The 27,998-nt window shown below is 52.9% G+C and overlaps 1 protein-coding gene across 4 annotated transcripts in view; it reads left to right on the top strand.

Annotated features, from left to right (window-relative positions):
• Positions 1 to 2,181: 2,181 nt before the first annotated feature.
• med15 (mediator complex subunit 15) overlaps positions 2,182 to 27,998 on the top strand; it is a 38,184-nt gene continuing 12,367 nt past the window's right edge. Inside the window, exons 1-8 of one of the 4 annotated variants that reach the window (XM_079252785.1) lie at positions 2,182 to 2,321; positions 4,168 to 4,252; positions 13,398 to 13,449; positions 13,604 to 13,627; positions 13,762 to 13,926; positions 14,105 to 14,313; positions 27,034 to 27,489; positions 27,600 to 27,671. In XM_079252785.1, the coding sequence (XP_079108911.1) occupies positions 2,254 to 2,321; positions 4,168 to 4,252; positions 13,398 to 13,449; positions 13,604 to 13,627; positions 13,762 to 13,926; positions 14,105 to 14,313; positions 27,034 to 27,489; positions 27,600 to 27,671 (1,131 nt within the window). In that variant the 5' untranslated portion in view covers positions 2,182 to 2,253. Of the gene's footprint in view, positions 2,322 to 3,192; positions 3,329 to 4,167; positions 4,253 to 13,397; positions 13,450 to 13,603; positions 13,628 to 13,761; positions 13,927 to 14,104; positions 14,314 to 27,033; positions 27,490 to 27,596; positions 27,672 to 27,998 lie in introns of those variants that run through there. The other 3 variants (XM_079252783.1, XM_079252784.1, XM_079252786.1) reach the window with 3 other exon arrangements.

The raw sequence follows: 27,998 nt of genomic DNA, 5'->3' as shown, positions 1-27,998 counted from the left end.
ACTGGTCCATCTACTGCTCCGTCTACTGGTCCGTCTACTTCTCCGTCTACTGCTCCGTCCACTGGTCCGTCTACTGCTCCGTCTACTGCTCCGTCTACTGCTCAATCTACTGGTCCATCTACTGCTCCATCTACTGGTCCATCTACTGCTCCATCTACTGGTCCATCTACTCATCCGTCCACTGGTCCGTCCACTGCTCCGTCTACTGCTCCGTCTACTAGTCCGTGTACTGGTCCGTCTACTGGTCCATCTACTGCTCCGTCCACTGGTCCATCTACTGCTCCGTCTACTAGTCCTTCTACTGCTCCGTCTACTGGTCCATCTACTGATTCGTCCACTGCTCCGTCTCCTGGTCCACCTACTGATTCGAACACTGGTCCGTCTACTGGTCCGTCTTTTTGTCCGTCTACTGATCCGTCTACTGTTCCGTCTACTGGTCCATCTACTGGTCCATAAACTGATCCGTCTACTGCTCCGTCCACTGGTCCATCTACTGATTCGTCCACTGCTCCGTCTCCTGGTCCACCTACTGATTCGAACACTGGTCCGTCTACTGGTCCGTCTTTTTGTCCCTCTACTGATCCGTCTACTGTTCCGTCTACTGGTCCATAAACTGATTCGTCTACTGCTCCGTCCACTGGTCCATCTACTGATTCGTCCACTGCTCCATCTACTGGTCCGTCTACTGGTCCTTCTACTGCTTCGTCCACTGGTCCATCCACTGCTCCAACTACTGGTCCATCTACTGGTCCATCTACTTCTCCATCTACTGATCTGTCTACTGCTCGGTCCACTGGTCAATCTACTGCTCCGTCCACTGGTCAATCTCCTGCTCCGTCCACTGGTCCATCTACTGCTCCATCCATTGGTCCGTCTACTTTTCCGTCTACTGGTCCATCTACTGATTCGTCCACTGCTCCGTCTACTTCTCCGTCCACTGGTCCGTCTACTGCTCCGTCTACTAGTCCATCTACTGCTTTGTCTACTAGTCCATCTACTGCTCTGTCTACTAGTCCATCTACTGCTCCCTAATAAACTGCTTGGTTTATTAGGGACACAGAATCCAGGTCCATAGAAATAGAAAAAAGTAAAATAAAATTAAAGAAGTTTGAACATTAACACCAAAGTATGGGCCCTCCCGAAGCTTCCTCAGACCGGACAGCGGCCCCAAACATGTCGGGGCAACTTCCCGTGACCACTAAGCAGGTAATCCAGAAGATAAACAAGCTGTCAGGTGCAGCACCATCTCAGGGAATTTGGGGGCCCCGAGGAGAACAGACCATTTAAAACTGCTGTCATCAAGTCTTTACTTAAAAAGTATATAACAGTGTTGCATCATTAACATGTATGTCTCCTGTCTCAGCAGGTCTCCCTGGCCGGGAGTAGCAGTTCCTGTTGTCTGTTGTCTTTCTGTCCTCTTCCCCCCACACAGCAGAGGCAGATGGCTGCCTGTCCTTGAGCCGGGTTCTGCCGGAGGTTTCCTTCCTGTTAAAAGGGAGTTTTTCCTTCCCACTGTCGCCAGTGTGCTTGCTCAGGATGGGAGATTGAGTCGGACCTCCAATCTGTTGGTTTCCTTATATAGGCTGTTATGAATTGGCTTTCATTATGTTTTCCTCTCTGTCTGTAAAGCGTCTTGAGATGGCATTGCCGTGATTTGACGCTATATAAATAAAGATGAATTGAATTGAATTGAACCTGGAAGCTCCCCTCCATCTAAACCCTCCAGGAACCACCTTGCCCCCTTTGTCACCCAACAAGCAACGTGGGACACTTTCTGACACTGACTTAACTTCTGGTGCACAAGGCCAGAAAGTGATGACCTGCACTGTGGCCAAGAGTGCTATCTGACGGCTATCTATCAAGTATCTAGAGTGCTATCGATCTCAAGTTGTGATGTCAAGTTGTGAGAAAAGGACCAGTGCAGGTTCCAACACTGAATTTACCAAAAATTCTGACAATGTTTTTATTTCATTAGTTTTTTTTGTTGTTGTTGTTGTTGTTTTTTTACTAGATCAGAATTATTGATGTATTCAGTCATGTATTTGTTTGTTTCCTAGTGAAGGGATGCTTTCCAACGCCCCTCGATGGAAACCGTTTTCTGCAGTTCCGCATCTGTCCACCTGGCGGCTCAGCGCCTCTTTCCGGGAAAACTGCAGCCATTCTTACAAACGTAGAAGAAGGAGGAGGCGCAGAGGGAAACGTTCCAGCTACTGTTTCATTAAAATCTGCAGCTAAAGATAAATCATTTTCTTCATGGAAGTCCCTGGAGCGGAAAGCAACTGGAGAAGTCCGCAGTTCCGGCAGAAAGTCGTGGCTCAGATGTGAGAAACTGTTTTGTCTCGGTTTTCAGTCGGTTTGAGTTTCCGCTAGCCTAGCCACATGAGCTAACCTAGCATTAGCTCGGCTAGCAGAGCGCTGCTTCAGACTGAAGCTAAAAACGTGAATAAAGAAAAAAAAAAACTGCAAAGTATGAACGTAACGCGGGTTCACAGACCTGGTGGGAAGCTTTCAGGTCCGGTCTTCTGTTCGCCTCACATAAAATCTACAGATTTTCAACTGCTGAGAGTTTCTGTCCAGTTTGTTTACATGTTAGCAGGTAAAGCTAATCAGTGTCACCTGGAGCTAACCCTGTTAGCATCACTATAAAACACGTTTACTGAAGTTCTTCACACTCTAAAGGAATTACAGAGATAAATAGCTGCGGATAATAACAAGGACATTGTGTAATTCTTTAGCTACAGTTTACATTTATTTAAAACATCTGTATTACATTTAATTTTCATTTAAACTTGATAAATTTTCTGTACTTTTTTTTTTTTTTTTAAAGTTCTGTTTAAATATAAAAATAATTAAACCATAAGAATGTCACTCAATATATGGAAACTATTATTCAAACTCACGCTTGAGTGTTTTAATATTTAATAATCCGAAAAGTAAATCTTTAGATTTGATCTGTAATTATTGAAATCAATTAATCGTATTATTTAGAATTTAGATTTGAGGGTTTCTTATAGGACGTGTAACATTTTTGTTTTATATATTGTGTACTATGATTTGATATCTGTCGTTGATTTATATGTCTGGATTTACTTTTAATGTTTTCTTTAATAATTCTTTGACGGGCAGTTCGCTTGTTTTTCTAGCACGATCTGGCAACCTTGGCGCGCTGCAGCCTTCATTATATCCGTATAAGAAGAAGGAACGTTAAAGCTAGCTACTGTTCAATTAAAACCCGCAACTAAAAATAAATCCTTTTCTTCATGGAAGTCCCAGGAACAGAAAGCGAATGGAGAAGTTCGCAGATCCGTCAGAAAGTCGTGGCTCAGATGTGAGAAACTTTTTGTCGCGGTTTTCACTCGGTTTGAGTTTCCGCTAGCTTAGCCACATGAGCTAACCTAGCATTAGCTCGGCTAGCAGAGCGCTGCTTCAGACTGAAGCTAAAAACGTGAATAAAGAAAGAAAACTGCAAAGTATGAACGTAACGCATGTTCACAGACCTGGTGGGAAGCTTTCAGGTCCGGTCCTCTGTTCGCCTCACATAAAATCTACAGATTTCCAACTGCTGAGAGTTTCTGTCCAGTTTGTTTACATGTTAGCAGCTAAAGTTAATCAGTGTCACCTGGAGCTAACCCTGTTAGCATCACTATAAAACAATTTTACTGAAGTTCTTCACACTCTAAAAGGAATTATAGAGTTAAAAAGCTGCAGATAATAACAAGGACATTGTGTAATTCTGTAGCTACAGTTTACATTTCAAGAGTTTTCTCTGCATTGATCTTTCATTCTGTATTTAAAAAAAACTATTGCTCAATAAATGGAAACTAGAATTCTACCCAGCATTTTAATGGTTCGTAAAACAAGTTTATTTACAAAAAAAAAAAAAAATCAGCAACAGGATGAATAAAAGCATCATTTAAAATTAAAACAAGAAAAAGAACTAACTGTAAATAAACACAATAAAAGTCAGGATCAATTCCAGCTTTACAGAAACAGATGAAAATGAACTTAAATAAAACCCAGTGGAAAGAAGAACATTTAACTGGACGTTCCTGATGAGGTTCTCCGTCACGCGGCTGACGAGTTGAGGTTCTCTCTCTGAACCAATACTGGCTCATATTTCAGTATTTATTCCAGTTTCTCTGACAAGAAATGTGTGTGTGCGTGCAGTGACGACGCCATGAGGAAAGCAGGAACTGTGAACAAGTCCAGCACTGAAATGGAGAACCACGTCTTTGTCAAAGCCAAAACCAGAGTAAGTACCACACGGTAAACTTCCTGGTCTGGTCTCTGGTCCGGTGCCTGGTTTGGAGCCTGGTCTGGTCTCTGGTTCGGTGCCTTGTGCTGGTCTCTGGTCAGGTCTCTGATCCGGTTTTTGGTCTGGAGCCTGGTCCGGTCTCTGGTCTGGACCAGGCTTGAACCAGCGACCTTGTTGCTGTGAGGCCAACCACTATTCCACCATGCAGGTAGGATCAGGGTTCATATGAACATGCTGAAGAATCCAGGCAGGAAAACCTGCTGACTTGACCCGCTGGTTGGACCTGCTGACTGGACCTGTTGGTTGGACCTGCTAACTGGACCTGCTGACTGGACCTATTGGTTGGACCTGCTAACTGGACCTGCTGACTGGACCTATTGGTTGGACCTGCTGACTGGACCTATTGGTTGGACCTGCTGACTGGACCTGTTGGTTGGACCTGCTGACTGGACCTGTTGGTTGGACCTGCTGACTGGACCTGTTGGTTGGACCTGCTAACTGGACCTGCTGACTGGACCTATTGGTTGGACCTGCTAACTGGACCTGCTGACTGGACCTATTGGTTGGACCTGCTGACTGGACCTATTGGTTGGACCTGCTGACTGGACCTATTGGTTGGACCTGCTGACTGGACCTATTGGTTGGACCTGCTGACTGGACCTATTGGTTGGACCTGCTGACTGGACCTGTTGGTTGGACCTGCTGACTGGACCTGTTGGTTGGACCTACTGACTGGACCTGTTGGTTGGACCTGCTAACTGGACCTGCTGACTGGACCTATTGGTTGGACCTGCTAACTGGACCTGCTGACTGGACCTATTGGTTGGACCTGCTGACTGGACCTATTGGTTGGACCTGCTGACTGGACCTGTTGGTTGGACCTGCTGACTGGACCTGTTGGTTGGACCTGCTGACTTGACCCGCTGGTTGGACCTGCTGACTGGACCTGTTGGTTGGACCTGCTGACTGGACCTGTTGGTTGGACCTGCTGACTGGACCTGTTGGTTGGACCTGCTGACTGGACCTATTGGTTGGACCTGCTGACTGGACCTGTTGGTTGGACCTGCTGACTGGACCTGTTGGTTGGACCTGCTGACTTGACCCGCTGGTTGGACCTGCTGACTGGACCTGTTGGTTGGACCTGCTGACTGGACCTGTTGGTTGGACCTGCTGACTGGACCTATTGGTTGGACCTGCTAACTGGACCTATTGGTTGGACCTGCTAACTGGACCTATTGGTTGGACCTGCTGACTGGACCTGTTGGTTGGACCTGCTGACTGGACCTGTTGGTTGGACCTGCTAACTGGACCTGCTGACTGGACCTATTGGTTGGACCTGCTAACTGGACCTATTGGTTGGACCTGCTAACTGGACCTATTGGTTGGACCTGCTGACTGGACCTGCTAACTGGACCTGCTGACTGGACCTATTGGTTGGACCTGCTGACTGGACCTGTTGGTTGGACCTGCTAACTGGACCTGCTAACTGGACCTATTGGTTGGACCTGCTGACTGGACCTGTTGGTTGGACCCGCTGACTGGACCTGCTGACTGGACCTGCTGACTGGACCTGGACCTGCTGACTGGACCTGGACCGGCTGACTGGACCTGGACCGGCTGACTGGACCGGCTGACTGGACCTGGACCTGCTGACTGGACCTGGACCCGCTGACTGGACCTGGACCCGCTGACTGGACCTGGACCCGCTGACTGGACCTGGACCGGCTGACTGGACCTGGACCCGCTGACTGGACCGGCTGACTGGACCTGGACCCGCTGACTGGACCCGCTGACTGGACCTGGACCCGCTGACTGGACCCGCTGACTGGACCTGGACCCGCTGACTGGACCTGGACCGGCTGACTGGACCTGGACCGGCTGACTGGACCCGCTGACTGGACCTGGACCCGCTGACTGGACCGGCTGACTGGACCTGGACCGGCTGACTGGACCTGGACCCGCTGACTGGACCTGGACCGGCTGACTGGACCCGCTGACTGGACCTGGACCGGCTGACTGGACCCGCTGACTGGACCTGGACCGGCTGACTGGACCCGCTGACTGGACCTGGACCCGCTGACTGGACCTGGACCCGCTGACTGGACCTGGACCGGCTGACTGGACCCGCTGACTGGACCTGGACCCGCTGACTGGACCTGGACCCGCTGACTGGACCTGGACCGGCTGACTGGACCCGCTGACTGGACCTGGACCGGCTGACTGGACCCGCTGACTGGACCTGGACCCGCTGACTGGACCCGCTGACTGGACCTGGACCCGCTGACTGGACCTGGACCGGCTGACTGGACCTGGACCGGCTGACTGGACCTGGACCCGCTGACTGGACCTGGACCCGCTGACTGGACCTGGACCCGCTGACTGGACCTGGACCCGCTGACTGGACCCGCTGACTGGACCTGGACCGGCTGACTGGACCTGGACCGGCTGACTGGACCTGGACCCGCTGACTGGACCTGGACCGGCTGACTGGACCTGGACCTGCTGACTGGACCTGGACCCGCTGACTGGACCCGCTGACTGGACCTGGACCCGCTGACTGGACCCGCTGACTGGACCTGGACCGGCTGACTGGACCTGGACCGGCTGACTGGACCTGGACCCGCTGACTGGACCTGGACCCGCTGACTGGACCCGCTGACTGGACCTGGACCGGCTGACTGGACCTGGACCCGCTGACTGGACCTGGACCCGCTGACTGGACCCGCTGACTGGACCTGGACCCGCTGACTGGACCTGGACCGGCTGACTGGACCTGGACCCGCTGACTGGACCTGGACCGGCTGACTGGACCCGCTGACTGGACCTGGACCCGCTGACTGGACCGGCTGACTGGACCTGGACCCGCTGACTGGACCTGGACCGGCTGACTGGACCCGCTGACTGGACCTGGACCCGCTGACTGGACCCGCTGACTGGACCTGGACCCGCTGACTGGACCTGGACCGGCTGACTGGACCCGCTGACTGGACCTGGACCCGCTGACTGGACCCGCTGACTGGACCTGGACCCGCTGACTGGACCTGGACCCGCTGACTGGACCTGGACTGGCTGACTGGACCCGCTGACTGGACCTGGACCCGCTGACTGGACCTGGACCGGCTGACTGGACCGGCTGACTGGACCTGGACCGGCTGACTGGACCCGCTGACTGGACCTGGACCGGCTGACTGGACCCGCTGACTGGACCTGGACCCGCTGACTGGACCCGCTGACTGGACCTGGACCGGCTGACTGGACCTGGACCCGCTGACTGGACCTGGACCCGCTGACTGGACCCGCTGACTGGACCTGGACCGGCTGACTGGACCCGCTGACTGGACCTGGACCGGCTGACTGGACCTGGACCGGCTGACTGGACCCGCTGACTGGACCTGGACCGGCTGACTGGACCTGGACCGGCTGACTGGACCTGGACCCGCTGACTGGACCGGCTGACTGGACCTGGACCCGCTGACTGGACCCGCTGACTGGACCTGGACCCGCTGACTGGACCCGCTGACTGGACCTGGACCCGCTGACTGGACCTGGACCGGCTGACTGGACCTGGACCGGCTGACTGGACCTGGACCGGCTGACTGGACCCGCTGACTGGACCTGGACCCGCTGACTGGACCGGCTGACTGGACCTGGACCGGCTGACTGGACCTGGACCCGCTGACTGGACCTGGACCGGCTGACTGGACCCGCTGACTGGACCTGGACCGGCTGACTGGACCCGCTGACTGGACCTGGACCGGCTGACTGGACCCGCTGACTGGACCTGGACCCGCTGACTGGACCTGGACCCGCTGACTGGACCTGGACCGGCTGACTGGACCCGCTGACTGGACCTGGACCCGCTGACTGGACCTGGACCCGCTGACTGGACCTGGACCGGCTGACTGGACCCGCTGACTGGACCTGGACCGGCTGACTGGACCCGCTGACTGGACCTGGACCCGCTGACTGGACCCGCTGACTGGACCTGGACCCGCTGACTGGACCTGGACCGGCTGACTGGACCTGGACCGGCTGACTGGACCTGGACCCGCTGACTGGACCTGGACCCGCTGACTGGACCTGGACCCGCTGACTGGACCTGGACCCGCTGACTGGACCCGCTGACTGGACCTGGACCGGCTGACTGGACCTGGACCGGCTGACTGGACCTGGACCCGCTGACTGGACCTGGACCGGCTGACTGGACCTGGACCTGCTGACTGGACCTGGACCCGCTGACTGGACCCGCTGACTGGACCTGGACCCGCTGACTGGACCCGCTGACTGGACCTGGACCGGCTGACTGGACCTGGACCGGCTGACTGGACCTGGACCCGCTGACTGGACCCGCTGACTGGACCTGGACCCGCTGACTGGACCCGCTGACTGGACCTGGACCGGCTGACTGGACCTGGACCCGCTGACTGGACCTGGACCCGCTGACTGGACCCGCTGACTGGACCTGGACCCGCTGACTGGACCTGGACCGGCTGACTGGACCTGGACCCGCTGACTGGACCTGGACCGGCTGACTGGACCCGCTGACTGGACCTGGACCCGCTGACTGGACCGGCTGACTGGACCTGGACCCGCTGACTGGACCTGGACCGGCTGACTGGACCCGCTGACTGGACCTGGACCCGCTGACTGGACCCGCTGACTGGACCTGGACCCGCTGACTGGACCTGGACCGGCTGACTGGACCCGCTGACTGGACCTGGACCCGCTGACTGGACCCGCTGACTGGACCTGGACCCGCTGACTGGACCTGGACCCGCTGACTGGACCTGGACCCGCTGACTGGACCTGGACTGGCTGACTGGACCCGCTGACTGGACCTGGACCCGCTGACTGGACCTGGACCGGCTGACTGGACCGGCTGACTGGACCTGGACCGGCTGACTGGACCCGCTGACTGGACCTGGACCGGCTGACTGGACCCGCTGACTGGACCTGGACCCGCTGACTGGACCCGCTGACTGGACCTGGACCGGCTGACTGGACCTGGACCCGCTGACTGGACCTGGACCCGCTGACTGGACCCGCTGACTGGACCTGGACCGGCTGACTGGACCCGCTGACTGGACCTGGACCGGCTGACTGGACCTGGACCGGCTGACTGGACCCGCTGACTGGACCTGGACCGGCTGACTGGACCTGGACCGGCTGACTGGACCTGGACCCGCTGACTGGACCGGCTGACTGGACCTGGACCCGCTGACTGGACCCGCTGACTGGACCTGGACCCGCTGACTGGACCCGCTGACTGGACCTGGACCCGCTGACTGGACCTGGACCGGCTGACTGGACCTGGACCGGCTGACTGGACCTGGACCGGCTGACTGGACCCGCTGACTGGACCTGGACCCGCTGACTGGACCGGCTGACTGGACCTGGACCGGCTGACTGGACCTGGACCCGCTGACTGGACCTGGACCGGCTGACTGGACCCGCTGACTGGACCTGGACCGGCTGACTGGACCCGCTGACTGGACCTGGACCGGCTGACTGGACCCGCTGACTGGACCTGGACCCGCTGACTGGACCTGGACCCGCTGACTGGACCTGGACCGGCTGACTGGACCCGCTGACTGGACCTGGACCCGCTGACTGGACCTGGACCCGCTGACTGGACCTGGACCGGCTGACTGGACCCGCTGACTGGACCTGGACCGGCTGACTGGACCCGCTGACTGGACCTGGACCCGCTGACTGGACCTGGACCGGCTGACTGGACCCGCTGACTGGACCTGGACCCGCTGACTGGACCCGCTGACTGGACCTGGACCCGCTGACTGGACCTGGACCGGCTGACTGGACCCGCTGACTGGACCTGGACCCGCTGACTGGACCCGCTGACTGGACCTGGACCCGCTGACTGGACCTGGACCCGCTGACTGGACCTGGACCCGCTGACTGGACCTGGACTGGCTGACTGGACCCGCTGACTGGACCTGGACCCGCTGACTGGACCTGGACCGGCTGACTGGACCGGCTGACTGGACCTGGACCGGCTGACTGGACCCGCTGACTGGACCTGGACCGGCTGACTGGACCCGCTGACTGGACCTGGACCCGCTGACTGGACCCGCTGACTGGACCTGGACCGGCTGACTGGACCTGGACCCGCTGACTGGACCTGGACCCGCTGACTGGACCCGCTGACTGGACCTGGACCGGCTGACTGGACCCGCTGACTGGACCTGGACCGGCTGACTGGACCTGGACCGGCTGACTGGACCCGCTGACTGGACCTGGACCGGCTGACTGGACCTGGACCGGCTGACTGGACCTGGACCCGCTGACTGGACCGGCTGACTGGACCTGGACCCGCTGACTGGACCCGCTGACTGGACCTGGACCCGCTGACTGGACCCGCTGACTGGACCTGGACCCGCTGACTGGACCTGGACCGGCTGACTGGACCTGGACCGGCTGACTGGACCTGGACCGGCTGACTGGACCCGCTGACTGGACCTGGACCCGCTGACTGGACCGGCTGACTGGACCTGGACCGGCTGACTGGACCTGGACCCGCTGACTGGACCTGGACCGGCTGACTGGACCCGCTGACTGGACCTGGACCGGCTGACTGGACCCGCTGACTGGACCTGGACCGGCTGACTGGACCCGCTGACTGGACCTGGACCCGCTGACTGGACCTGGACCCGCTGACTGGACCTGGACCGGCTGACTGGACCCGCTGACTGGACCTGGACCCGCTGACTGGACCTGGACCCGCTGACTGGACCTGGACCGGCTGACTGGACCCGCTGACTGGACCTGGACCGGCTGACTGGACCCGCTGACTGGACCTGGACCCGCTGACTGGACCCGCTGACTGGACCTGGACCCGCTGACTGGACCTGGACCGGCTGACTGGACCTGGACCGGCTGACTGGACCTGGACCCGCTGACTGGACCTGGACCCGCTGACTGGACCTGGACCCGCTGACTGGACCTGGACCCGCTGACTGGACCCGCTGACTGGACCTGGACCGGCTGACTGGACCTGGACCGGCTGACTGGACCTGGACCCGCTGACTGGACCTGGACCGGCTGACTGGACCTGGACCTGCTGACTGGACCTGGACCCGCTGACTGGACCCGCTGACTGGACCTGGACCCGCTGACTGGACCCGCTGACTGGACCTGGACCGGCTGACTGGACCTGGACCGGCTGACTGGACCTGGACCCGCTGACTGGACCCGCTGACTGGACCTGGACCCGCTGACTGGACCCGCTGACTGGACCTGGACCGGCTGACTGGACCTGGACCCGCTGACTGGACCTGGACCCGCTGACTGGACCCGCTGACTGGACCTGGACCCGCTGACTGGACCTGGACCGGCTGACTGGACCTGGACCCGCTGACTGGACCTGGACCGGCTGACTGGACCCGCTGACTGGACCTGGACCCGCTGACTGGACCGGCTGACTGGACCTGGACCCGCTGACTGGACCTGGACCGGCTGACTGGACCCGCTGACTGGACCTGGACCCGCTGACTGGACCCGCTGACTGGACCTGGACCCGCTGACTGGACCTGGACCGGCTGACTGGACCCGCTGACTGGACCTGGACCCGCTGACTGGACCCGCTGACTGGACCTGGACCCGCTGACTGGACCTGGACCCGCTGACTGGACCTGGACCCGCTGACTGGACCTGGACTGGCTGACTGGACCCGCTGACTGGACCTGGACCCGCTGACTGGACCTGGACCGGCTGACTGGACCGGCTGACTGGACCTGGACCGGCTGACTGGACCCGCTGACTGGACCTGGACCGGCTGACTGGACCCGCTGACTGGACCTGGACCCGCTGACTGGACCCGCTGACTGGACCTGGACCGGCTGACTGGACCTGGACCCGCTGACTGGACCTGGACCCGCTGACTGGACCCGCTGACTGGACCTGGACCGGCTGACTGGACCCGCTGACTGGACCTGGACCGGCTGACTGGACCTGGACCGGCTGACTGGACCCGCTGACTGGACCTGGACCGGCTGACTGGACCTGGACCGGCTGACTGGACCTGGACCCGCTGACTGGACCGGCTGACTGGACCTGGACCCGCTGACTGGACCCGCTGACTGGACCTGGACCCGCTGACTGGACCCGCTGACTGGACCTGGACCCGCTGACTGGACCTGGACCGGCTGACTGGACCTGGACCGGCTGACTGGACCTGGACCGGCTGACTGGACCCGCTGACTGGACCTGGACCCGCTGACTGGACCGGCTGACTGGACCTGGACCGGCTGACTGGACCTGGACCCGCTGACTGGACCTGGACCGGCTGACTGGACCCGCTGACTGGACCTGGACCGGCTGACTGGACCCGCTGACTGGACCTGGACCGGCTGACTGGACCCGCTGACTGGACCTGGACCCGCTGACTGGACCTGGACCCGCTGACTGGACCTGGACCGGCTGACTGGACCCGCTGACTGGACCTGGACCCGCTGACTGGACCTGGACCCGCTGACTGGACCTGGACCGGCTGACTGGACCCGCTGACTGGACCTGGACCGGCTGACTGGACCCGCTGACTGGACCTGGACCCGCTGACTGGACCCGCTGACTGGACCTGGACCCGCTGACTGGACCTGGACCGGCTGACTGGACCTGGACCGGCTGACTGGACCTGGACCCGCTGACTGGACCTGGACCCGCTGACTGGACCTGGACCCGCTGACTGGACCCGCTGACTGGACCTGGACCGGCTGACTGGACCTGGACCGGCTGACTGGACCTGGACCCGCTGACTGGACCTGGACCGGCTGACTGGACCTGGACCTGCTGACTGGACCTGGACCCGCTGACTGGACCCGCTGACTGGACCTGGACCCGCTGACTGGACCCGCTGACTGGACCTGGACCGGCTGACTGGACCTGGACCGGCTGACTGGACCTGGACCCGCTGACTGGACCCGCTGACTGGACCTGGACCCGCTGACTGGACCCGCTGACTGGACCTGGACCGGCTGACTGGACCTGGACCAGGTCCAGTCACCTCCAGGTGTTGGTAGATGCGTGGTCTGACTGGTCCAGCTGCTCCTTGCCGTGTGCAGCTCCAATGTGTTCCTCTGGTCATGCTTTTCCAGGATGTGGTGAAACCTTGTGCTGTGTGTTTCAGGAGGAGTACCTTTCTCTGGTGGCCCGGCTCATCATACACTTCAGAGACATCCGTAAGTGTTGCCTTCCTCCAGTCACCGCGGCGGGGCGGGGCGGGGCGGCACCACGTCTTCCTGGTTCTGTCGCTCCGCCTCCATCCGCCGGTCATCAGTCTGGATGTTTTCTGTGAGAAGTAATCAGACGTATTGATGCCTGTGTCTCCTACAGATAAGAAGGCTCTGGGAGGTCCAGGTAGGTGGAGCGCTCCTTCCTGTCTGGGCTTCTCTGCTGCTCTCTGGCCCGGTTTGTACCGGACCCACGGCGCTCATGGATTCTGCTGCATGTCGGAGCGGCGTAATGTTGTCTGTTGTCTGCCCTTTTGCTAGATCCCATGAATGCCCTGACTAACCTGACAGGGGTTGGAGGGGGCCCGGGCGCCATCGGCATGGGGCCTCGCCCTGCCGGCGCTCCAGTGGGGGGCATGGGGGCCATGGGGCCGATGCAGATAGGCCAGCATGCCATGGCAGGGGTGGCTGGAAACCCACAAGCCAGTGAGTGTTTCCTCCGTGTGACGTTTGCCGTGAATGCGCCCGCCGGCTCCGTGTCGGCGCTGTCAGAGCCGCGCTCCTTTTCGCTCTCTGCTTTGGCACGTTTCATGTTTGAGCCTCCTGCTGCAGCCCGAGCCGCAGCCAGAACCGGTCCTTCACCTACTTGTCCGTCCCCCCGCAGTCGGAGGTCCGGCTCAGATGCAGCAGATGGTGCAGGTGCACGGGTTCCAGCAGTTCCAGCACGCCCAGCAGCAGCAGCAGCAGCAGCAGCAGCAGCAACAGCAGCAGTTCCAGCAGCTGAGGGCGCAGCAGCTGCAGCACCACCAGAACCAGCAGCTGCAGCAGCAGCACCAGAACCAGCAGCAGGCCCAGAACCAGCAGCAGAACCAGGTGCTGTTTTCATCTTGTTTACACGTTCTGATGCTTCAAACTCTCATAAAATGTGGAAACTAAATCCCCAAAGCCTGAATGTAACCGTCTGGGGTCCCACCTGAAGAGTTTGGATTCTAACTTCATATGGTTTCCATGGCAACCTCAGCTGTGGTTGCAGGTACTTTCAGCCAGCTTCACATGGAGAATAAATGACAGAACTACGGCCTCGTCGGCTTGCTGCCAGCAGAAGGAACCCTGGAAGCCTGCATGACTTCCACGTTCTCTCCATGGAGGATGCTGGACACGGCGCCAGGCGTCCGTTTTCATCACGTCATCACACCACGTCCTTCCTGTTAACAGTGGAAGCAGTAAACGGTCTGTTTTCTTCCAGACCGTTTACTGCTGTTTCCATAGCGACGCCTTCCATGTGTGGCGGGGACTGGAGGGGGCGGGGCTGTCACCATGCAACACCCTCTAACGTCAACATTCCTGTCATTTTAAAACAGAATGGAGGAACAATGAGACAGATCATCAGAAGAAATAATTGTCATGGAAACTGAAACGTCCCGTCCTTTAGAACAGAAAGAAGCAGAAAAAAACAAACGGCGGCTTTCAAATTAAAAGCCCCACGTTGAATAAAGTCCTGCAGCAGCTCGGCGTGTGGCTGCTCGTATCACCACTGTTCCTGTTTCAGCTTCCTCGTCTAGAAAACAAGTGTTAGTCCAGAAGCTTCAGCGTGTTCATTATTGCCGTTATCTGCTGTCGTTGCTTTATTTGGTTTGTGTTTGGAAACATGAAAGTTCACGTGGAGATCAGTGGAGACCTCCACTGCATAAATGGAAATGAACAATGAACAGTAGAGGGCATGGTAGGAAGGTGCTGGTGGACTGTCCAGTTGGACGCAGGGCCTTACATGAAGTGCTACAGGCTTTTTTTTTTTTTGCTTTCACCCTTCCCATCCCATAATATCCCCTATGTTATAATACAAAGAATTAATACCATAAAGTTTGTTGCAAAGAACTGGGCTAAGTTCTCCAACTTTCCAGCAAATACAGCGATACTGAGTGTTGAAGTTTTCCGTGAAGAGCTGAGTCTTCATCTTGCTCTGAAAAGACCGATTGGTATATAAATTGTTTGTACACGAGATGGCAGCACTGTACATTTATGGCAACAACTTATTTAACTAGGAACCTTTATGCAGGTGACATGTTGCTTGTACGAAGGTGAACACAGGTTTTTGACCTTTCATTTTTCAAATTTGTTTTATGGTACAAAGTGGACGATAAAATGTAAAAAAAATCAGGGTTCGAACTTGACATTATTGGACGCAAGTAATTTTGTCCCAGGACACTTTACAGACACATAATTCATACATATCCTATAATAGAAACCAACTGATTACATCGAGTCATGACTTGGATCCAATCCCCCATCCTGAGCTGCACGAGGCGACAGTGGGAAGGAAAAAACTCCCCTTTAACAGGAAGAAAACCTCCGGCAGAACCCGGCTCAGGGAGGGCAGCCATCTGCCTCGACTGGTTGGGGTGGAGAGGACAGGAAAGACAGATCAACATGTACAACTGCACTTATTCAGGAAGACCTGCGGAAAAAAGGAGGAATATGTTAGAGACGGCAATATTGGCATATATTTATACATTAATAGAGAAATAGAGCGAGGTGCTTCTCAGTGCATCAGGTAACATCCCCATTGCTACATAAGTAATGGATGGCTAGACTACCCATAACTATAAGAGCAATGAGCAGAACCTGGACAGTTGGGTCCCGTACATGCAGACTCCAACTCAGGAGATGCTCATATCCTAACTATAAGAATCATGGAAAAGGAAGGTTTTCAGCTCCATCTTAAAGGTGTGGAAGGACTCTGCCTCCCGAACCCACGGTGGGAGCTGGTTCCATAAGAGAGGAGCCTGATGGCTAAAGGCCCTTCCTCCCATAGGACTCTTTGAGACTCTGGGAACCACCAGTAAACCTGCAGTCTGAGAGCCAAGTGCTCTATTTGGAATATATGGAACTATAAGATCTTTTATGTCCAATGGAGCTTGGTCATGGAGAGCTTTATATGTGAGGAGAAGAATTTTAAACTTTATCCTGGATTTAACAGGGAGCCAGTGTAGAGAGGCTAAAACTGGTGAAATATGATCTCTCCTGCTAGTCCTCATCAGAACCCTCGCTGCAGCATTTTGGATCAGATGGAGACTTTTCAGGGCATATTTGGGACAAACCATAAATAAGGAATTGCAGTAATCCAGTCTGGAAGTAATAAAGGCATGGACTCATTTTTCTGCATCTTTCTGAGACAAGATGCTCCTAATTTTTGCAATATTACGCAGGTGGAAGAAGGCGGTTCTAGAAACCTGTTTTAAATGTGAGCTAAAAGACAAGTCCTGGTCAATAATAACTCCAAGATTCCTCACAGTGGTACTGGAGGCCAGATTAATGCCGTCCAGATTATTTACATAACTGGATGATTTTGTTCTAAGTTTTTCAGCCCGAAGATAACGACCTCTGTCTTGTCTGAGTTTAAAAGGAGAAAATTCAGAGTCATCCAGGTCTTGATGTCTGTAAGACATCTTTGTAATCTAAGAAACTGATTGGTTTCATCTGACTTCATGGAGAGGTAGATCTGAGTGTCATCCACATAGCAATGAAAATTTATACCATGCTGCCTGGTGATATTTCCTAAGGGAAGCATGTATGATGTGAAAAGTATTGGTCCAAGTACAGAACCCTGAGGAACTCCATGACTTACCCTGGTGTGCGAGGAAGACTCATCATTTACATTTACAAACTGAAATCTATCAGATAAATATGACTGGAACCAGTCTAATGCGGTCCTTTTAATCCCAATAACATGTTCCAGCCTCTGTAGTAGAATATTGTGATCAATAGTGTCGAATGCAGAACTGAGACCTAAAAGAATGAGTACAGACCATAGACTGTATAAAGAGATGGGCGGAGCCTCTGTGACGTCACCTGTAGGTTTCTGAAGAGCTGAATTGAAGCTCGGTGGGCGGTTCCTGCCATCACCATCTTAGCAGGGGCAAAATACAATTATGGGCAAAGAGGTGGAGCTGAGAGGGGGGCTGAGAGCGTCATGGTGGATGATTGACATCTAGCGAACTCTGAGCTTTCTGTAGCTAAGAGCTAACTGAGCTAACCCGGAGATAACAGGAGCTAACCAGCTAACGGAGGTAAGCGGGCTAAAGCTAAGTCACGTTGTTAACCGGCTAAAAAACGCGGTTGTTCTACGTTTTTCTGACTTGAAGCGGGAGATTGGTACCTTTCAACCAAGGTCCTGCGCGCCTCTGTCGTGTCGTTAACTCGTCCACTGCGGCTCAGTTCTCCACTGCCTTTAACCAGTCCATTTTATCTAGTGATTTTTTGAGCCCTGATTGTGACGTTGATGAGTTCGCAATTCGTCTTGATTCGCTCTGTGTGTCTATTTTGGACAGTGTGGCTCCGCTAAAAGCTAGGCGGGCAAAGCCTAAATCTGAGCCTTGGTTAAATGAGTCCACTCGCGCTGCGAGACGTGAGTGTAGGAGGGCTGAGCGCAAGTGGAAAAAGGATAAGTTGCAAATTTCTTTTCAAATGTTAAAGGCCAGTCTGCACAGATATCAGAAATGTGTAAAATTAGCCAAGTCAAAATATTTTTCTGATATGGTTACTGCTAACAGGCACAACCCACGGGCTCTCTTTAATTTGGTGAATGCTTCTCTTAATGTCCCCCAATCTGACAGCCTTGAAGCCTCACATAAAGTGTGTGAGAACTTTTTGAACTTTTTTGTGAATAAGGTTGTAACCACAAGGGCGCTTATTTCCCCTCAATCTGTCTGTCTGTCTGACTCTGTCACATGCACTGCCTTATTCTCTCAGTTGGAGCCTGTGACTCTCTCTATTTTGGAGAAGGTTGTTAGTGGAATGAAGCCTGCGGGCTCACCTGATGATTCCATTCCTCCGCGCCTCTTTAAAGAGGTGTTTCCAACCATAGCACCCTTTGTTGTACATCTTGTGAATGGAAGCTTGGTAAAAGGAGTGGTGCCAAAATGCTTTAAGCACGCTGTTGTTCAGCCATTAATAAAAAAGTCTGGCCTTGATAACAATGATCCTTCAAACTTTCGTCCAATTTCTAAGCTTCCATTCCTGTCCAAAATACTAGAGAAAATTGTATTTTGTCAATTGAAGGCATTTCTGGATGCACATGAGATCCCTGAAGTTTTTCAGTCTGGTTTTAAAAATTTGCACAGCACAGTCTGCTCTACTTAAAGTCTTTAATGACATTTTGATGTATACTGACTCTGGTCATACTGTTGCACTGGTTTTGTTAGATCTGACCGCTGCGTTCGACACAGTGGATCATGAAATCCTACTGTGCCGACTCGAGAACACAGTGGGCATTCACGGGGCTGCCTTGGAGTGGTTCCGTTCCTACTTAGCAGATAGGAGTTTTTGTGTGAGATTGGGTGACTTTGCTTCAACCTCGGCCCCCTTGAATTGTGGCGTGCCACAAGGATCAATCCTTGGTCCGCTCCTTTTTTCATTGTATCTGCTGCCGCTGGGGTCTATTCTCCGAAGGCTTGGTGTGTCTTTTCATCTTTATGCTGATGATACCCAAATTTACATTCCCCTCAAACGTCAAGAAAGCTTCAGTGCCACTGAACTCTTAAAGTGCACTGATGAAATTAAAATTTGGATGTCAACAAATTTTTTGCATTTTAATGATAAAAAAACAGAGGTTCTTCTTCTTGGACCTAGCAGTGTTGGTGATGCTGTCTCAGTTAACCTTGGATCCTTGTCACAGTTTGTTAAGCCTACTGTCTGCAATCTTGGTGTGAAAATGGATCAGGAACTTAAATTGGACAAACAAATTAGTGCTGTGGTGAAAGCAAGTTTTTTCCACCTGAGACAGCTTGCAAAAATAAGGTCCTCACTCTCACGACATGATTTTGAAATTTTGATCCATGCTTTTGTAACCACACGGCTTGATTATTGTAACGCCCTGTACTGTGGGATCAGTCAGTCCTCTCTCGCACGGCTGCAGCTGGTGCAGAACGCTGCAGCGCGTCTTTTAACTGGATCTCGAAAGTCTGACCATGTTTTACCAATTTTGTCTTCCCTTCACTGGCTCCCTGTCCGTTACAGAATTGATTTTAAGATTCTTTTATTTGTTTTTAAATGCCTGAACGGTCTGGCCCCTCGCTACCTGTCAGACCTGCTGGTGAGGTATTCCCCTACACGCTCTCTGAGGTCCACAGATCAACTTCTGCTTGTGGTTCCTAAGACGAAGCGTAAACTGAGAGGTGACCGAGCTTTTTCTGTTATTGGTCCCAAGTTGTGGAATAAGCTGCCCCTGTACATTAGACAGGCTGAATCGCTTCTTGTTTTTAAGTCTTGTCTGAAGACTCATTTTTTCTCTTTGGCGTTTTACTAATTTAAAGGGTTGTTTTACTATTAACAATGTGCTGATGCCCCAATTATGATGTAAATATGTATGTTTTATTGTTTCTTCTGTACAGCACTTTGGTCAACTTTGTTGTTTTTAACGGTGCTTTATAAATAAACTGGATTGGATTGGATTCAATCAAAAGGACACGCCCCTAAATATGCAGAACTTCGAGATTAAATTACTTTTAAACGGGCGAGTTAGAAAAAAATTCACTCCTCACACAGTTGTCATGAAGGTAAACCTGACCTATAAACCTAAACCAAGTTGTAAACATGTTTATTCCTGCTGTAAACATGTTTATTTCTGCTGTGAAGTTGGTCTTTTTAACATGGGAGTCTATGGGGATTTGCTCTGTTTTGCAGCCCCGAGTGGATGAAGGGGGAACTGCAGTTTTATGCACTTCCGCATAGGCTTCACTTTTAACCACCGTAGGTTGCTGCTTGGTCCAGGGTGATATCGGCAATTGGTAAAAAATTGCAGTTCTTTTATTGATTTATTTTTGCCATATATTTGTTTCTGCATCTCCATTAATGAGACTGTCCAGTTAAAAAGGAAATTGGGCTACTTATCCTGCAGATGGCGCCATCTGCTTGATAAGTAGCGGGGGCGGGGTCATCCTTGCTCATGGCTTCCTACCGTGGAAGCCGAGACAGAGCACACCGGACAGTGAAACAGATCGCAGCTGAGCCGAGTAAAGTCACGTCTGCTCACCAGCATTTTATATTTTTTCACTGGTAAGTTAAAATGTTAAATAAACACAGTTATGTTTTCCTTCTTACATTCTCTACAGACTTGTCATTGCGTGCCTCGTGGCCGCGCTGTGTTTAAAGTTACGATAATTCTTACCTTGCTAAAAGTTAAGCATGCGCATATGTGAAGCATAGCTGTCTTAAGTGCATAAAAGCGTCATAACTGGTGTGTTTTTAGTGACATAAAGTTATTATGTTTCTTTCTCTTACTTAAAATAAGTCTAGTCTTCATTAAATGGCTCTTTGCCATCGTAAAAAACATGTAGCAACCTGCTGTGTTAATACATCCATCCACACGCTGGGTTCTACTGTTACTGCAACAGTAGTGCAGTACATCACACCATGCAACATTTTCAGGCCCAAGCATGATTAATATTATATACAATCAGAAAGATATTGGTGTTTTGTGACGGATAGACAGACAGGACAGAAAACTTGATTTTTTACAGCGAGGAATGTAATGCTCAGTGTTTAGCCTGGTGAACGCGTGTGAAAGTTGGTGGCTGCGTGCCATTTACACAACTTCTGAATACTTATTATTATTAGTGGTGCAACGGATCATCATTGATCTGCGATCCTTTCGGATCAGTATCTATGGTTCGGCACACACGTGATCCGCGGATTGATATGAAAAAAATAAAAGAAAGCTGCGTGCATAATCGTTCCACACAAGTGCAGCGTGGTCATGGCGAGCGGAGGAACTTAAACGCCCCAGTTCATTCAAAATTCAGATATTTCATGGTGTCTAACAGGTAGACATGAGTTTAAGAATGAGCTTAGAATGTAGTGTTTTAGTTTTGAGTGATATTTTTGAATTTTTTTCTGGTGGATGGATTTATCGGTCATTATATCGGCGATCGGCTCTAAAGTCTTATATTGGTATCGGTATCAAAAAGTCCATATCGGTTGGGCCCTAGTGTTTTGTTATTGTACTTCTGTGCTCGTCATGGATTGTCCATAACGAACACCATGTTCCAACATAAGAGTGTCCATATGTACACCTGGCATCAGGATTCCCTGGGCCGCAGTTCAATGATCGATTTTGTAGTCGTATCGTCGGACCTGCGGCCACATGCCTTGGACAGTCGGGTGAAGAGGGGGGCGGAGCTTCAACTGATCTCACCTCACCTGGTGGTGAGTTGGCTCAGATGGTGGGGGAGGAAGCCGGTCAGATCTGGCAGGCCCAAACGTGTTGTGAGGGTCTGCTGGGAACGTCTGGCTGAGTCCCCTGTCAGAGCGAGCTTCAACTCCCACCTTCAGCAGAGCTTCGAACATGTCCCAAGTGAGGCGGGGGACATTGAGTCTGAATGGGCTGTGTTCCGTGCCTCTATTGTTGAGACGGCCAGCCGGAGCTGTGGCTGTAAGGTCGTTGGTGCCTGTCGTGGCGGTAATCCCAGGACTCGTTGGTGGACACCAGCAGTGAGGGATGCCGTCAAGCTGAAGAAGGAGTCCTATCGGGCCTTCTTGGCCTGTGGGACTCCGGAGGCAGCTGATGGGTACCGACGGGCTAAGCGGCATGCGGCTTCGGCTGTTGCCGAGGCAAAAACTCGGGCATGGGAGGAGTTCGGTGAGGCCATGGAGAAAGACTTCCGGACGGCTTCGAGGAGATTCTGGTCCACCATCCGGCGGCTCAGGAGGGGGAAGCAGTGCTCCATCAATACTGTGTACAGTGGAGATGGGGAGCTGCTGACCTCAACTCGGGACGTTGTGGGTCGGTGGAAGGAATACTTCGAAGACCTCCTCAATCCTACCAACACGTCTTCCGATGAGGAAGCAGAGCTGGTGGACTCAGGGGTGGACTCTCCTATCTCTGGGGCTGAAGTCGCTGAGGTGGTCAAAAAAGGTGGACATCGGGGGCAGTGCCGCTGGATTGGCAGACTGGGGTGGTGGTCCCTCTTTTTAAGAAGGGGGACCGGAGGGTGTGTTCCAATTACAGGGGAATCACACTCCTCAGCCTCCCTGGTAAGGTCTATTCAGGGGTCCTGGAGAGGAGGGTCCGCCGGATAGTCGAATCTCGGATTGAGGAGGAGCAGTGTGGTTTTCGTCCTGGTCGCGGAACAGTGGACCAGCTCTATACCCTCTCTGGGGTCCTGGAGGGGGCATGGGAGTTTGCCCAACCAGTCCACATGTACTTTGACAACCTGGAGAAGGCATTCGACCGTGTCCCCTGGGGGCTCCTGTGGGGAGTACTCCGGGAGTATGGGGTACTGGACCCCCTTGTGCGAGCTGTCCGGTCCCTGTATGACAGGTGTCAGAGCTTGGTCCGCATTGCCGGTAGTAAGTCGGATTCGTTTCCGGTGAGGGTTGGACTCCGCCAAGGCTGCCCTTTATCACCGATTCTGTTCATAACTTATATGGACAGAATTTCTAGCTGCAGCCGAGGTGTTGAGGGGATCCGACTTGGTGGCCTCAGGATTGGGTCCCTGCTTTTTGCAGATGACGTGGTCCTGTTGGCTTCATCTGGTCGTGATCTCCAGCTCTCGCTGGAGCGATTCACGGCAGAGTATTAAACTTTGCGCCGGTCTGCCGTGGTGAAGAAGGAGCTGAGCCAGAAGGCGAAGCTCTCGATTTACCAGTCGATCTACGTTCCTACCCTCACCTATGGTCATGAGCTGTGGGTCGTGACCGAAAGAAGGAGATCTCGTATACAGGCGGCTGAAATGAGTTTCCTCCGCAGGGTGGCCGGGCTCTCCCTTAGAGATAGGGTGAGGAGCTCGGTCATCCGGGAGTAGATCAGAGTAGAGCCGCTGCTCCTCCGCATCGAGAGGAACCAGTTGAGGTGGCTCGGGCATCTGGTCAGGATGCCTCCTGGACCTCCCTGGTGAGGTGTTCCAGGCACGTCCCTCTGGGAGGAGACCCCGGGGAAGACCCAGGACACGCTGGAGGGATTATATCTCTCGGCTGGCCTGGGAACGCCTCGGGATCCCCCTGCAGAGTTGGCAAATGTGGCTGGGGAGAGGGAAGTCTGGGCTTCCCTGCTTAGGCTGCTGCCCCCTCGACCCGACCCGACGGATAAGCGGCAGAAGATGGATGGATGGACAGCATTTACTACATGGGACAGTTTTTTAAAAAAAAATTTTTTTATTTCCAGTGTCTAAAAGCTATTCTGCACCCAGTTAGTCAATGCCAGCCTGCACCACAGTATCTCCTGGTGGACCCCTTCTGTTATTCAACCCAGAACACACAAGGCAAGACTGAGATAGGTTCACCCATAGTTCTTTGTTAATAAATTAAGTTATGCTTTCCCATAATTTCTGTGTCAGTTCACATTCATACAGCATGTGCAGTAATGTTCCTCTACTCCTCTCACATGTCCAACACAAGTCAGACTCACATGATTTAAGTCTTGCAATTTTACATGGAGTCCAATACGTAACTTTGTCTGTAATTAGCCGGGTCTATACCTCTCTAGATACCTTGTGCCCAGATCCGATGATTTTCTTCCTTTTCTCTGTTGCTATCTCCCCCTGCAGGTCCCCTTCCGAAACCCTCTTCAGACTTTCCAGCTTTGGAGGGTGGGCCTGTCTCATTAGATTGTAGTCCTTAGATGCCCTGCTCGTACCCCCCTGAGTACTCTGTATTATATTTTGTGTATCTACTTGGGGTATAAGGTCTATTTTTTTATGTGCATGTAGTATACAGCTTCTTAATTGCAAGTATTTCCAAAAGTTGTGTTTAGGGACTTTGAATCTGACTGTCAGTTGTCACCTTCAAACACACCCCCAATGAAAGTAATCCCTGCTTCTGCCCAGAACTTCCACTAAAGAGTTTTTCCTGTCCACAGTTTATGCCAGAGAGGTGATTTTTTTAGTACACAAAGGGTCAAGGTGAAGAAAGCGATGCAATGCCTGCCAGGTCTTTCTTGCAAACATCAAAACTGAATTCTTGTATGGGATCCCTCCCACTTTGAGATATAAAGAATAGGTTTAGTTAGTTGTTTTTCAATCCGGACACAACTCGGAGCTTCTTCCTCTGCTCCGTAAAGTTTGGACATCTGTTTCAGAGAGAAGGTGTAATGATACAGTCTATTCTTGGCAAGTTGAGGCCTATGTCCTCATTTATAGCACACATTTTTATTCTAGCTTGGTCTTATACCAAGCCACAAAAACAGACTAACTGCTGTGTTGAATTAAGGAGGGGTAAACTCAAGGGCAGCATAATTTAATTCATTTGTGGACAACCATCATTTTAAGGACTTTTATTGTCATCCTCTTCCAGGATATCAATGGCTGCATGGGATTTGGGTGATAATTTCGCCTTTGTAACTTTTGATATATCTAGACTTGGGTTTCATTACTGGTTAAAATCTCCCCCAATAATCACATTTGTGTTCTTTCAGCAAAATAAGTCTGGAGAGTCGAGGTTTGGTGCAAACATTTTAACGAGAGAGAATCGACTGCAAGAGATGTCTGCACTTTTAGCTACGCACCTGCCTTCTTTGTTTATGGATAGATATGTTCAGGTTCTTACGAATGAATGCAGGCACCCCTCTGGTTTGATGAATAAGCACTATAGAATATTTAACCACCTAGTCTTTTTGTAATTTAGATGACTCATTATCCAAATGTTCCAGGATAAGATCTTAAGAGTGCCCGTAATCAGCATTCATACTTTAGATTCTACTCCCCACTGTCTGAAACATAGGACACTTGTCTGTGAGTAGTGGTCCATCAGCTGGAGCACGGCTCCCTGCCTCTGCCGTCCAGCTTCCAATGCTGCTACAAGCTGGGTTCTTCTGGTGTCTAGTGCAGCACTTGCTGTTACGTCGTCTCTGTTTGGTTCTGGGGACTGTAGGAGATGGTGGAATGGTTGACGGAGGGGCAGGAACAGGAGTTGATGGTCCTGGTGTTGTTGAGGATTGTGGCGTGGGTGGGGCAGACAGCTCTGAGGCAGACTCAAAAGCCGATAGGTCAAGAGGGTAGCTCAGCAAAGAAAAGGGGTGTGAGGGCCCCTCTGTGGTAATTATTTGCATTATAAATTTTACAATCAATATAACATTCAAGTTCATATAGCATGTTAAAAATCATTCTTAGCACATTTTACTTATCGTCTATTCACACAAGCTCTACAATTTGTTTGCTCCTTCAACCAAAAACAGTAATGGGCTGGCATTGTGTGCGAATCATATGAAAATATACACATATAGGACAATAGCAGTGCTTACTTATTGTGAAATATTAGGTGGTTGTTTCACGGTGCTATATGTGTGTGTCTAGCCACTGCAAAGACACATGAAGTGCCGGTACAATCGGTTTTCCACCAGGGTCCCCACTCTTCCTCTGCTGAATGCAGCATTTAGCTTTCGCAAATTTGTTGTGGAGGTGGCGCCACTTTCTTCTGCAGACGCTCTCGTCGACACCCAAAGTTTACCATTTTCTCTACATGAGTTGCTAGCCATGAGCAAATCTTTGTATGTTTTTAGGGAAGTGTTGTACAGATTCTCATCCTTCATCACCGCCTCAGCCAGTTGTTGTTCCAAGCAATCCATTGTTTATTTCCTTGCGTGGTTGTTTGGAAATGACGACATAGGCTACCTCCGTTTAAATAAAGGAAATATTAACCTCCTTCTTTTCCTGATACCACCTCCTTCAAGTTTCTGACCAATCACAGAATACTTCTCGGAGCCCCTCAAGAAAAAAGTTGTGATGTCTCGAGAACTATCTTGAATCACGTCCCCGAGAAGAAAATGACACCATTTTCTTCTTGGGACCTTGAGAACAAGAAAACCGTTCTTGCTTCTCGTGGAGGATGCAACAAGCTTAAAAGGTGAAACCAGTGTCCTTCCTGTCTGTACTCAGGGGAAGTTCCATAATCTCTCGAAGTTCAAGGCAGTGGCTTCCCACTATCTGCTGGATGGGAGAGACATTCTCCATAAAGCCACACACATTTTAGAACTGGCCCTGCGATGGACTGGCGAGCTGTCCAGGGTGTACCCTGCCTGTCGCCCAAAGCCAGCTGGGATAGGCTCCAGCTTCCCCGCCACCCTGAATTGGATTAAGCGGTTCAGAAAATTATTGAATAAATGCAGGAAACTGCTTTTGGACTTTCATTCCCGCTACCGCCCGCTAACTTCCACCACTGGTCAGGAATCTCATCGTCGCGCTAGTCTTACGTGTGGTAAGAGGTGTATTTTACTATTGTCCACACCGAGGCAGGTCATCACGGTTAGTTTCAGGTATCCCGCATCTCTGAGATTTGCATTTTTCCTGTCGGTAGGTCTGTTTGCACGTACCTTCCCCAGGTCTCCTCATTTTTTTGTGCTGTGAAATGTTGAGCTGAGGGACAATATCCTCACGACACTACCTTGTCAGCTGCCATAGTTGTAAAACAGAAAGTACAAGCTGCAGCTGAAACAAACTCGGCCCTGACACCAGCCGACTGCAGATGGAGAAGAAAAGCCCACAACACCACGCTTTTACCCTGCACTCCAGTATAAACCCTCAATCTGCATCAGCTAACGCGCTGGTGTAAACTGACCTTCGGACCTTCAGCTGGCCCTGGAATGTGTTCTGCTTGTCTCTGCAGATGCACCAAACGAGGATGATCCAGCAGCAACAGCAGCAGCAGATACTGCAGATCCAGCAGGCCCAGGCTGCAGCCCACGCCCACGCCCAAGCCCAAGCCCAAGCCCAGGCCCAGGCTCAGGCTCAGGCTCAGGCTCAGGCTCAGGCTCAGGCTCAGGCTCAGGCTCAGGCTCAGGCCCAGGCCCAGGCTCAGGCTCAGGCCCAGGCCCAGGCTCAGGCTCAGGCTCAGGCTCAGGCTCAGGCCCAGGCCCAGGCTCAGGCCCAGGCCCAGGCTCAGTCCATTCAGCATATTGTGCAGCAGCAAGTTCAATCTCAGCCTGGACAGATGCCGCCACATCCTCAGCAGCAACCGCCTGTCATGGTGTCCCAGTCTCTGACTGGACAGATGGCATCAGCGCAGCATGTTCCCATCAACTCTCTGAGCCAGCAGCAGCAGATGAAATTGCAGGCCATCCAGGTAAGTGTTCCGATCCAAAAACCTGTCTGGTCACAGATGGAAAACTACAGTAGCCACTGAGAACAGCAGCAGCGACCTTCACCTCTTCTTCTGCCTCTGTGTGAAAGCAGGCCCGAGCAAACCTCCAGCAGCAGGCCGCGCAGCAGGCCCAGCTCAACGCTGCTGCCGCCACAACTGGACAGGTAAGACAAGCACCTCGGCAAACTCAGGGAGTAAATCTGATCACAGTCTGAGCCCACAACCTTCACTGGGTCCTTATCAGTCTGCGGTATTTGTTTCAGCAGAACTCCACAGCTAGATGGAGGGATGAAGGGAGGGAGGGATGGATGAATGGATGGAGGGAGAAAGAGATGGATGGATGGAGAAAGATGGAGGGATGGATGGATGGAGAAAGATGGAGGGATGGATGGATGGAGAAAGATGGAGGGAAGGAGGGATGGAGAGACAGATGGAGAGATAGATGGAGGGATGGACAGACAAATGGAGAGATAGATGGAGAGATGGACAGA

This window comes from Telmatherina bonti, assembly GCF_933228915.1.
Source record: "Telmatherina bonti genome assembly, chromosome: 14".
NCBI classification, from domain to species: Eukaryota; Metazoa; Chordata; class Actinopteri; order Atheriniformes; family Telmatherinidae; genus Telmatherina; species Telmatherina bonti.
The sequence above is the reverse complement of the archived record's forward strand: the minus strand, read 5'-3'. Positions and strand labels throughout refer to the sequence as shown.